This window comes from Opisthocomus hoazin, chromosome 8 (genome assembly GCF_030867145.1).
Source record: "Opisthocomus hoazin isolate bOpiHoa1 chromosome 8, bOpiHoa1.hap1, whole genome shotgun sequence".
NCBI lineage: Eukaryota > Metazoa > Chordata > Aves > Opisthocomiformes > Opisthocomidae > Opisthocomus > Opisthocomus hoazin.
Window position 1 is genome coordinate 39,422,417 of NC_134421.1, and position 12,390 is coordinate 39,434,806.

General features: G+C 42.7%; 1 protein-coding gene across 3 annotated transcripts in view; it reads right to left on the reverse strand.

Annotated features, from left to right (window-relative positions):
- ANO6 (anoctamin 6) overlaps positions 1 to 12,390 on the reverse strand; it is a 90,993-nt gene that overhangs the window by 13,860 nt on the left and 64,743 nt on the right. For all 3 annotated transcript variants that reach the window (XM_075428307.1, XM_075428306.1, XM_075428308.1), the window contains 4 exons: positions 11,466 to 11,635; positions 8,824 to 8,921; positions 5,964 to 6,094; positions 4,966 to 5,171 (listed from right to left, as the gene is read on the reverse strand). In XM_075428307.1, the coding sequence (XP_075284422.1) occupies positions 4,966 to 5,171; positions 5,964 to 6,094; positions 8,824 to 8,921; positions 11,466 to 11,635 (605 nt within the window). The remainder of the gene's footprint in view (positions 1 to 4,965; positions 5,172 to 5,963; positions 6,095 to 8,823; positions 8,922 to 11,465; positions 11,636 to 12,390) is intronic.

Below are 12,390 nucleotides of genomic sequence, written 5' to 3' on the forward strand. Positions count from 1 at the left end.
AGCTGAGTGCCTAGCAAGAGGCTGCCCGGTCAGCTCATGATGACAGGCCTGCCTGGTGCCCTGCACCTAGCAAGGAGAGACGAGCTGCACTCCAGGGCTGAAACAGCAGTCTTTTGTCCCACAGCAGGGGAAAAAACCCTTGACAACATGAATGGAAAGAACCAGGGCAGAGATATGGAGGAGAAAGGTGTGAAGTAGGGATCTAATGGGATTGGAGGGAGAGAGGTGTAGGCAGAGATACATAAAAGGGGCAGAAAAAAGCTGTAGCAATGTGGGACAGAGGAAGGGGCAAAGTTAAGCAGTAACAGGTATCAGAGGAGAACAGAGCTGGTTAATATCTGTATTTTATTTCACTTCACACTAGCCTGCAAGTCATGCAGTCTGTATTTACTTATTTTCATGAGGTGGGGCAAAAATTGCCCACCATCATGTAGCATTCCCAGCAAGAGCCCCGATCTGAGGAGGTGTTTGTAACAGTTGTGAAAAAAGGGAAATGGAGGGGAGAAATGGCAAAAAAAAAAAATGCAGACACCTCTTCTACAGTTCCTCAAACAACACTTTGGTGGCAGTGCTGGCTAAAGCAACCACTGTCCCTCCTGCCTCTGCCCCCAGCAGTCCCTCAGGCATTCATGCAGCTGCGCAGCAGACCAGATCATGGCACGGATCAGGTGGGGAATCCCGTCCGGGTCCACTCCCTGGTCTGGTTCATCATGTGTTTGTCAAAGTGCTGGTGCCAGCACAACCCAAGAGACAGCAACAAGGGGAAAAGACAGGGAAGGGAAAGGGCAAGGAGATGAAAAGGGTACAAGATTCACCCCACCGCAAGTAGCACCACTGTTGAATGTTCAACACTATCCTAATGTCTTACCTTCTGAGTTGGCTTGCTTTGAAGTACCTGAGAAGATAACTCTAGTTAAGACAAAGGTTGCAGAAGAAAGACTTAAGACTGAGGCTGCAGTCCCAAATCTGTATTTCATGCTCCAGAATACTGTTACAATTGAGTTCAGTTGAGAGAAAGTTAATTTGGTTGATGAGAAAGACAAGGGAGCCACCTTAAGACTAAACAAAGCTCGTTTAAAATTTTCAAGGATAAGATTTTTTTTTGTACTGTACTCTGGCTTAAATCAAATGTAGTTGGCATGTACTTCTAAAAATTGTTTTTAAACATTACATGCCAGTGTGCAATGAAGTGAAAATTACGTGTTATTTATATTTACAGGCAGAGTAGGTGCTTTTGGCTGACAATAATATATATTACTGTGTCTTGCAGTTGCAGTGAGAAGACCTCATACCTAAATTACTCTATTTTTAACTGAAGTACAAGCACATGAAGTTTTAATTAAATAGAATTTCCTTCTGTTCATTAGCTCATCCAGTCACACCAACCATAAACGGACTAATAATAACTGAACAGCAAGGCAAAAAAATCCCTTCTCCCTCTCTCGGAATGATCTCCAGATGTGCTCCAGAGAGATGCAAGGACAGGAGTACGAAAGCTAATCCCACGGCATCCTCTCAAAGGCAAAACTCTTCTCATCCTGAATTGTGGGCTGCATTTCAGAGTATTGCACTGGAGAATCACAAACAAATAGCACATTCTCTACTTCCCAGGCTTTGCTGCACACAGTTTTCCATTTGTACCGTAGCTAATTAAAATCAGTCTTCAAATCAACAACAGATGCTTTGGTATCATGCAACCGCAAGTCCAGTGCCTGCGCAGCAAGTCGCAAAACTGATAGTTTTGTGCAAAAGTTGCTTGCACACTACTAGCAGGTGTTACAAAGCTAGTGCATGAAGGAGAGTGTGATACACTACCCAAGTCTAAACAGCTGTAACAAGCCATAGGGAAGAGAAGAAACAGTTTCTGTGTACTGAGGAAAAGTCAAGGAAGGGATGGTAAAGGAAAGACTGATAGTCTATACTAGATCCTGGATGTCAAACAAGAAAAAAAACATAGAAAGAAAACAGCTTCTAGCATTTGACCTAGTATATGGCTTTATAGCCCACACTTCATTAGCAAGAAATACTGATCTCTTTGAGGTCCTTACAACACCTGCAGCAGGGCCTTTTGAACATGACAGTCTCTGGTGCTGTGCCCCTCGCATGCTAACAGCCCCACCGGTGTCAGTGGCAAATCCACTACAATCACACTGACATTAACTCTGTCTAATGCGAGACCTCCAAAAACGGTGACTCTCAAGGAAACATGCCTGCCGTTAACAGTCACATTAACACTGGACTGAATGCCTGTCAAATGGGACAGAGAGTAAAACCAAGGCATCAGCAAGCTTTTGTACACTGAGGACTTCATGTTTTCAGCTATGCCTTGAGGAACATAGCACATAAGGAGGAATTTGGAGTGAAAAAAAGGTTACAAAGGTCTGATTAGCAGCCTCAGGTGAGTTGTGGATGGGTAGCGATAGACGCCTAAAACCATTGCTGGGTCATTTTTCTGCAGAATCTAGAGCAGGGCATGAATACATTACTAACAGAAGTCTACACATGTCAGAGTCACTGTAAAGTCACCAAAGCCACTTTAACTCTGCCCTGAATAACATAAGGACTATGACTAAGGTACCCGTAAAAATATTATAAAGTAATCTTAAGATGTATATCCATCTTTTTATTTCATAGAGGTATTACCAGACCCATCTGGATTGACTAGGAAAGACAGTTAGCTTATCTGATAGCATAACATATTTGTTTTTCTTCCAGGGCACCAGAAACTTCTTTGCCTTTTATTTTAGAAGTTTTGTAGCAGCATAGTTCAAAAAAGGATATTGATGCACCAATGTTACCTCTACTTTACTATAGCTAGGCTTCAGCTGGGAATTTGCACTGTCTCCATAATTTGCTGGGAGACTAATCATTAACAATTTCTTTACACAGGCTCTAAAACAAAAGAGCCCCGAAGTATCTCTGATGCCACCTGACATTTCTAATAATCTGAATATGTGTTACTAAAGTTGCATCATTTTTGTTTGAAATTTTAACACTAGATTTACTAGTAGGCCTTGGATGTTTCACATGCCTATGGAACAGCTGGATTTATGTTTGGCTTGCCTCAGCACAGCAGTGTGAAACAGCTGGAACATATGCTCTAGTTTGTTGTCTGTCTCCCAGATCCTCTTGCAAATTTTCCGTCTTCAAGTTCACTTTTTTCTTCTGACATTTCTCTGTGCTTAATTCTCTTTATGTCCTCCTGAGTCTCCTCTCTACATCCTAGCTATGTTTAGAATATCTGTTGAATTGCTATAGTGCAAAATAAAATTCTGAGAAAGAAAAATTACCCTGTTGGGAACCTTCAAATACCTGAAAATACATCTGGTAGCTGAGGCTGACATACAAAATTTTCCAAATCACTGAAATCCACCCTGGACTTCTATTTCTGTATGGTACCACCCCCAATCCCAAATATAATGAAAACAAGCTACTGAGATGATGATAACCCAATAGGCCTTGAGGTCATGGAAGCTCATCTTCCCATTCTTCGAAAATAGCCTCATCCTTCCAAGGGCAAAAAAAAGACTTTTAAAAGTCTTTAAAAGGGGGGAAAAAAAGAGAGAGCAATATGGGGACACTGATCTGGGTGTAGGAAGAGAAGGTGCATGTACCTGTTCCATTATTTCTGAACAGCAGAACCCCTGGGGATAAGACCCCAGACCAGCCAAGCACCTAATGACCATAGAAGGTGCCTGAGATACAGGAAAATAAGTTCATGTCCTTATTTAAATTTAAGTTGCACTTTTACTTGAAATAAGTCCCCTGACTATCGGGTTAGTATCTATGATAGAGTGCTCAGCTCCATCTCCCTCCTCTTACAGAAAGTCCACCATTCTCCAAACAGGCAGAGCCTCCTGTGAAACCTTGAGCTAAGATGAACTCATCTTCAGACTCAACTGCTTCCTCCAGAGACTCCTACTGAGTGCAATTAGGTACTGTCACTGCAAGGACGAGGTCCTGGAGGAAGTGACTACCTTTAAGTGTGTCAGAAGGAATCCCTGATCTCACCGATATGATGTGGAAAATGGTGACCTTGTTGAAAAAGTGTATTAACCATGTACAGTTTGTGGTGTCACTGTCCCTGCAGAGGAAACCAGGGGTCACTGCTCTTGTGAGAAAGGCCAGCAATGGGAATTTTTTGAAAGATAATACATATTAGCTCCTCTTTAAGAACAAGCAATCAAATAATTCACAGTGGTGAAGTACTATTGATATTTTTCTCCCCACAATGCAGCCTTTGTATAAGATCTTGGTGAATTAACGATATGGGAAATATGAAAGGTCTGAATGTCGTTGTTAGGAGTATATTCATCAGAAAAAAAAAAGTTTTTCTAAATATTTTAAAGAAACTCTTTTAAAATTCATTTTAAATCTAACTGAAAAAAAGATTAATTTGCAAAATCTCAGAAAATTCACTCCTATCTCGAAAGGGAAGTGCTGCAATTTTGAGCACATATTGTAATATTAAGTACACGAGAAAGAAGCTGAATTTCTAAGTGTGACATTTCTTAAAGCCAAAGTCAGATACAAAGGCATGACCATAAAAAACTGTAACAATTAGAAACAACAATCAATTATAACTTATATAAGCTGCAACCTAGTTTTTTCAAAATTCATGCCTTTAGCTATAGACAGTCTGAAAAGATCTTTGCACTATATGCTATAATTTTAGCAAAGATGCACTATAGTCTTCATATATAACAGATTTTTCTGAGGATTCTAGCAATAAAATTCCTTTTCTTTAGATATAATATTTTAGACAGTAGCCATATTCTCTTTCAAAAATGTCTGGAAAGTAACTGAAAGCCTATTTCACAGAGGCTGAAGTCTTAAAGGACTCATGCTCGTATTTAATTTAGGATCATTTAAGTGCTACATTGCCCCACATGGAGTTCCCACATCTGCAAGTAACACCTGCAGTGAAGGCATTTTACTTTTTGCAGTTGTTGGCCCAGTACTTACGTTGGTGACCACTGCCAGAATGGCTATGCCTTGCATGATGGGCTGCCAGGCGCCGATGTCTTGTGCCTTCTGTGGAACCATGCGCCTGAACTGGGTCGTCAGCTTCCACGCGTCCAACCGGATTTCCAACATGTTGTTAATGAGAGCCAGAAGCGGAGCCAGGGGGAACGACGCCACAAACAGAGTAACAAAACCAAACTGTATAACTGTCAAAGGAAGAGGTTACATACATTGATGAGGCTTTTACTTACTGGAGATACGCATATACGAGCACGTACACTTTATATACTCCAGCTGTGAGAGAGGAGACAAGAAAGAATAGCTGAGCTCCTACTGAATCTGATGTACAAGAAGGTAGGAACAAATAGTACTGAAAAAAACTGCTAGGTGGAGGGACAGAAAATGTTACAAGTCATAACACACCAAAAGGAACTATTCAGGGTATTTAAACATCCATTTCTTTCTTATGTCTTCATGATGAAGACTTGGAAATCTAATAACTATCTGTCTCAGTGCTGTGCTGGAAATCCAAAACTAACAATCATGTTACTGATGCCTGGGTGCTGCCACAAGTACAACAGCAATGCTGTGACAGAATGGGTGGCGGCAACAAACCGGAGATCTGCCAGCTCCCAAAAGACCAGTGATGAGTACTGGTGACGGCAGATCGCTGGCAGAGCAACCTGACACAGGGCTCTGCTGCACAACACCAGAGCGCGGCAGCCTTCTGGATGCCCTTCTCAGAGGATGGGGCAAGGAAGCAGCAGTTCTCCTCCTTGCACAGTCATGCTCTGTTTCCTGGTTATAAATTGGTTTGAGGCGTAGCTGCTTAATAAAATCTTGCAAAACTATCTATAATGTCTCTTCAAATCTTGTCTTGGAAAACATTCATGCCCCTTCTGTCTATAAACTTACTAAGCATTGCTTGCATGAAGATTTTCTATAAAGCGTGTTTGTATCCAGCAGTGATGGTGAATCCAAACTAAACTGCCACTTACCCATTTCAAGATACTCATAAAACAGTCCAAGTTTTCCAATGGGCTGCAGGTGGTAGTCCTGTTCCCAGCGTGGAACAACTTTTTCAGATCTAGCAGCTGCACAGTATCTTCCAATTAGATTCTTAACCCAACTATCAGCCAGGGAGAAAAAGACCACTAACATTGGTAAAATAACCTAAAAAGTTCAGTAAATGGAAAAAATTGACATTTTTGCTATTATAGGTTTGAACACTGGATTTAGTTATTCTGGATTTCACTGAAAACTTCCTTTAAACGTGAGTATAATCTTCTGTTGCCTTATCCTGAAAGCAGTTATTTACAACCATCAATAAAAGTGTGAAAGGGCAAAATATCAGAATCATAGTGATTTATCCTTACATTGTACAGGTGAAAGACCACATAAAATACAAGGTAACAAAAAATCAAGTTAAATGTGGGCCTGTGGTTAGACGGATTAATTCTTTCTGATCATAAAATTCACAGAATCATGGATCGGTTGAGGTTGGAAGGCACCTCTGGAGGTCATCTGGTCCAACACCCCTGCTCAGGCAGGGCCACCTAAAGCTGGTTGCCCAGCACTGTGTCCAGACGGCTTTTCAGTATCTCCAAGGATGGTGACTCTGCAAACTTCCTGTGCAACTTGTGCCAGTGCTTGGTCACTCTCACAATAAAAAGGTTTTCTTATGTTCAGAGGGAACCTCCTGTGTTTCAGTTTGTGCCCATAGCTTCTTGTACTGGGGGACACAGAACTGATACAGTACTCCAGATGTGGCCTCCCCAGTGCTGACTGAAGGATCACCTCCCTCAACCTGCTGTCAACACTCCTTCTAATGCAGTCGGGGATACCATTCACCTTCTTTGCTGCAAGGGCATATTGCTGGTTCATGTTGAACTTGGTGTCCACCAGGACCCCCAGTTCCTTTTCTGCCAAGCTACTTTCCAGCTGGGTGGCCCCCAGCATATACTGGTGCATGGGGTTGTTTTTCCCTGGGTGCAGGACTTTGCATTTCCCTTTGTTGAATTCTATGAGGTTCTTGTCAGCCCATTTCTCCAGCCTGTTAAGGTCCCTCTGGGTGGTAGCACAACAGCAAACTTGTTTATTTATGCAAACTTCTGTTTATTTGTGACACAGGTGGTGTCATCAGCAAACTTGCTGAGGGTGCACTCTGTCCCTTCATCCAGATCATTAATGAAGATGTTAAACAGGACGGGACCCAGTACTGACCCCTGGGGTACACCGCTAGTGAGTAGCCTCAAGCTAGACTTCATGTCTCAGATAACCACCCTCTGGGGCTGGCTGTTTAGCAGCTTTTCAGTCCACCTCACTGTCTGCTCATCCAGCCCATACTTCAACAGCTTCTCTATGAGGCTTTTATGGAAGACAGTGTCAGCAGCCTTACTGGAGTCCAGATAGACAATATCCACTGCTCTCCCCTCATCTACTGAGACAGCCATTTCATCATAGAAGGTTAGCACCTTGGTCAGCCATGACTTCCCCATGGTGACTCTGTGCTGACTACTCCTGATGACTTGCTTGTCCTTTATGTGCCTGGAAATGGCTTCCAGGATTAGCTGCTCCTTCACCTTCCCAGGAATTGATGTGAGGCTGATTTTCTCATCTGAAAGGCTTGCATGAGAATTTAAAAACTGATGAATTGGCTGTAGCCATTTTCAGCAGTGAAAGGACCATAGTAAAGAACAGGTGAGTAGGGGCAAATGTCTATCAACAAAGAAAAAAACCATAATGTCCTTGTTATACTTGCAGCGATGCAGAATGAGAAAGCAGGTAAAAACTAGGTCCAGAAGTGATACTCAGCATTTCAATACCTAAATGTTACTTGTCACTCTGGGAAGTGAATTCAAAATTCTGGTCAGATTAATATATTTCCTGTACACAGAAGGGGGAGTCAGTTGTCTGTGGCTGGAGCTGACATCTGCAGGCATGCTCAGTCTCGGCATACTCCCCCAGGTGAAAGAAGATGTTGAAAAGAAGGATGAATCTACAGGTCCCTCCTGCAACCAGCAACATAGATGGAGCATTGAGGTCTGAAGGAACGGTATTTCCACAGAACACCCTAGCCTCAACCCTACACAGTATTTACAACATGCTTTGAAGTGTGGTCACTGTGCAGCAAAGGAGCACAAATCGTGGGCTTGGAAGAACCACAGCCGAAGGGAATACAATGCATTGGGCTGGTGCTTATGGCACTCAGAATGGCATGAGCAAACTGGGATTTCCCTACTCCAAGCAACATAACAGTCACCGATCAGCAGAAAATAAAGAACGAGTCCTGGGAGAAGGAACAGAGCCCTGGGTAGCTATCTTAAACAAAATTAAATGGCAGGCATTAGTGGTTAGCACTTGCCTTACGGTTTATACTAAAACATGACCTTTTGGAGATCTGGCCCACTGAAAGAGAACATATAGTCACCATGAATGTAAAAGATGACTGTAAAGCAAAATGATTTAAACTAGTAACTTATACATGATGTTTAGAAGCCCAGTGTACAACAACAAATCATTCTGCTCAATACTAAGAAACAGTAATTAGTTTAATAATTTCAGAGCTTCTATTGCCTCGGTTTTAAGTATCCAACCTGAAACACATTGAGTCTGATTTGCAGAGGAAGGAAGTATTTCTGATTAGGACTAAAATCAGTCAGATCTACAGAGACAGGAGCACAGAGCTACCAGACCGAAAATATCCAAACTGTCTAAAAAGGCTCCAAAAGACTAGTCTTATTCTTTTAGAATACAATAAGCATCTATCAAATTTAGTGACCAAATGCCTGAACTCACCAAGCAAAAGCAGTATCTTTCAAATATGAAAGAGCAGATCACTTAATCATTTGAACTTACGGAAGAAGCACTTCTTGAATGTTGTTCCAGATTGCTTTACCTCCTACTATGATGGCAAGCTGAGTTGTGAGTTCAAGGAGACATCCACCTGGATCACACTGAAGGTTGGGAGGGACATGAAAAATTTTTGAACTTGTGTAACTTTTCAGGCATGAATGAAGCATTTAAAATAATGCATTCTTGGTTGATTATGACAACTTTTCTTAAAGTAGTGCAAGAAGACTATTTTGGCAAACCTTTCCAGCCGTGTATGCAAAAGCCAATTCCAGGCCACGCATAGAATCATAGAATGGTTTGTGTTGGAAGGAACCTTATAGATCATATTGTTCCAACCCCCCTGCTACGAGCAGGGACACCTTCCACTAGACCAGGTTGCTCAGAGCCCCATCCAACCTGGCCTTGAACATTTCCAGGGAGGAGGCATCCACTACTTCTCTGGGCAATCAGTTCCAGTGCCTCACAACCCTCATAGTAAAGAACTTCTTGCTTATATCTAATGTAAACCTACCCTCTTTCAGTTTAAAGCCATTACCCCTTGTCTTATCACTAGAGGCCCTTGTGAGAAGTCCCTTTCCAGCTTTCTTGTAGGCCCCCTTCAGGTACTGGAAAGCTGCTATAGTGTGTCCCCAGAGCCTTCTCTTCTCCAGGCTGAACAGCCTTGACTCTCTCAGCCTTTCCTCATAGGAGAGGTGTTCCCAGCCCTCTGGTCATTTTTGTGGGCCTCCTCTGGACCCACTCCAACAGGTCTCTGTCTTTCCTGTGCTGAGGGCTACAGAGCTGGACACAGGACTCCAGGTAGGGTCTCACCAGAGCGGAGCAGAGGGGCAGAATCACCTCCTTCAACCTGCTGACCACACTTCTTTTTATGCAGCCCAGGATATGGTTGGTCTTCTTGGCTGTGAGCACACACTGTCAGGTCATGTTGAGCTTCTCCTCAACCAGCATCCCCAAATCCTTCTCCTCAAGGCTGGTCTCGCTCCATTCTCTGCCCAGCCTGTATTTGTGCTTGGGATTGCCCCAGCCCATGTGCAGGACCTTGCACTTGGCCTTGCTGAACTTCATGAGGTTCATATAGGGCCCATCTCTCAAGCCTGTCAAGGTGTCTCTGGATGGCATCCCTTCCCTCTAGTGTGTTAACTGCACCACACAGCTTGGTGTTGTCAGCAAACTTGCAGAGGGTGCACTCAATCCTACTGTCCACATTGCCAACAAAGAGGTTAAACAGCGCTGGTCCCAGTACTGACCCCTCAGGAACACCACTCGTCACTGGTCTTCACTTGGACGTCGAGCTGTTGATTGCAACACTTTGAGTGCGACCATCCAGCCAAATCCTTATCGAGTGAGTGGTCCATCCATCAAATCAGTGTCTCTCCAATTTAGAGACAAGGATGTCATATGGGACAGTGTCAAATGCTTTGCTCAAGTCCAGGTAGATGACATTGATTGCTCTTCCCTTATGCACCAATGCAGTAACCCCATCATAGGCAGCCACCAAATTTGCCAGTCACAATTTGCCCTTAGTGAATCCATGTTGGCTGTCACCAGTCACCTCCTTATTTTCCATGTGCCTTAGCATATTTTCCAGGAGAATCTGCTCCATGATCTTACCAGGCACAGAGGTGAGACTGACTGGCCTGTAGTTCCCCGGGTCTTCCTTCTTACACTTTTTAAAAATGGGGGTTATGTTTCTCCTTTTTCAGTCACTGGGAACTTCGCTGGACTGCCATGACTTCTCAAATGTGATGGATAGCGGCTTAGCAACTTCATCCACCAGTTCCCTCAGGACCTGTGGATGCACCTCATCAGGTCCCACAGACTCATGTGCCTGCATGTTCCTTAGATGGTCTCAAACCTGATCTTCTCCTACAGTGGGTGGTTCTTCATTCTCCCAGTCCCTGCCTTTGCCTTCTGCAACTTGGGCCGTATGGCTGGAGCACTTGGAAGTGAAGGCTGAGGCAAAGAAGGTGTTGAATACCTCAGCTTTCTCCATATCCTGGGTAACCAGGTCTCCCATTTCCTTTTATGATCCATAAGCTCAGTCAGCTCCTCATCCTTCCCCAGGTAGAACTCCATGCACTCCAGCTGGTCATTGACATAGAGGGTGACACCCCCTCCTTGTCTCCCCTGCCTGTCCTTCCTAAAGAGCCTGTATCCTTCCATTCCAACACTCCAGTCATAGGACCCATCCCACCATGTCTGTGTTATGCCAATGAGATCATAGCCCTGGAGGCATGTGATCCTTACTTCATATGTGGTAGGTTGACTGGGCACTAGTGAAAGAGTGAAATACCAGGTGAAGTCCTGCAGATTTGTACTGTGCTGTCACCAGGTGAGGGTCACCCAGCAGAACAGGAATGCTTCTACGGATGTTCTCCTCTTCCCTGCTGTGCTGATTCACAGCTTGTTGGACCATGGGAAAATAAGCTTGTGTGAGTACGTGTAAGGCATTTCTCAGCCCAGCTGGTCTCACGTCATATTAATTTATGCTAGGGGTTACTAAGGAGGCAGTTGGCTTGGAGGCAGTCACTTTTTGAACCCTCATGTTAAATATGTACAGCTACGTTAGACACTCCTAACTGCAGCAGAATACCTGGACTAATGGCTGCTGCTGTTTAAAACCAAATACTATCATATATTCTTACCTCTTCATTGCGATACTTTCCTAGCCAATAAACTGGATTTCCAGGATGACCGACAAATTTACCCTTAAAGAAGGCTATGTAGAAGCACGAAGAATAGTAGTTGACGAACTGGAACAAGAACATTTTTGTGGTCAGACTGTTTTCATAGTCGCTCTGTGTCCTTGGAAGCTCTGCAATTAAAAAAAAATAAATGAAAGAAAAGCACCAACCTACCAGTAACCTACAAGCTGCTTCAGAACCTCAGCTCAAAAAGTATGTGTATGCCTTGTATTCCTCAATGTGACTGAGAACATTATGAATTAGATTGTACATAATCTCCATGTATACTGTAACCATTATGCTAATTCTAAAACTATACGTGTTATAAAAGGAAAGAACTTGTTCCCTGACAAGAAGGAAAAAGAACAAACAAAAATTCTGATAACTCCGGGAGGAAAAAAGCGCCCAAATCCAGCACACTCAGGAAAGATACAAATATAACATTTTGAACTGATGAAACATTATTAAATGAAACTATATTAAAACACCACACTACTTCACACATCTGTAGTAAAATAGCTACTTCAATGTTGATGGCCTGGATATAAAAAATAATAATATTTGTGACTGTTTATCTATTTAATAACATTGGAATGGTATCTAGAATTGGAACAGTGACCTTATTTCATTTATTTACAAGAAAATAGCTATTCTCCCTATAAACAAAAGCTAATGTAATTGAATGTGTTATGTATTACTGATCTGTTTTCATAAAGCTTGGTTATTCTAGTAATTTTCTTTGCTTTGTCTGTTTCACAAGCACAGAAGTTTAAACAATTGATCTTTCACTCTAGCTATACAAGGAGTTTTCAGGCAAAGAGCTGAATATCATATTCCTTTGATATTGAGAAGATCTGTGTTTGAAAATTTCTAGATGGTAGTGTAT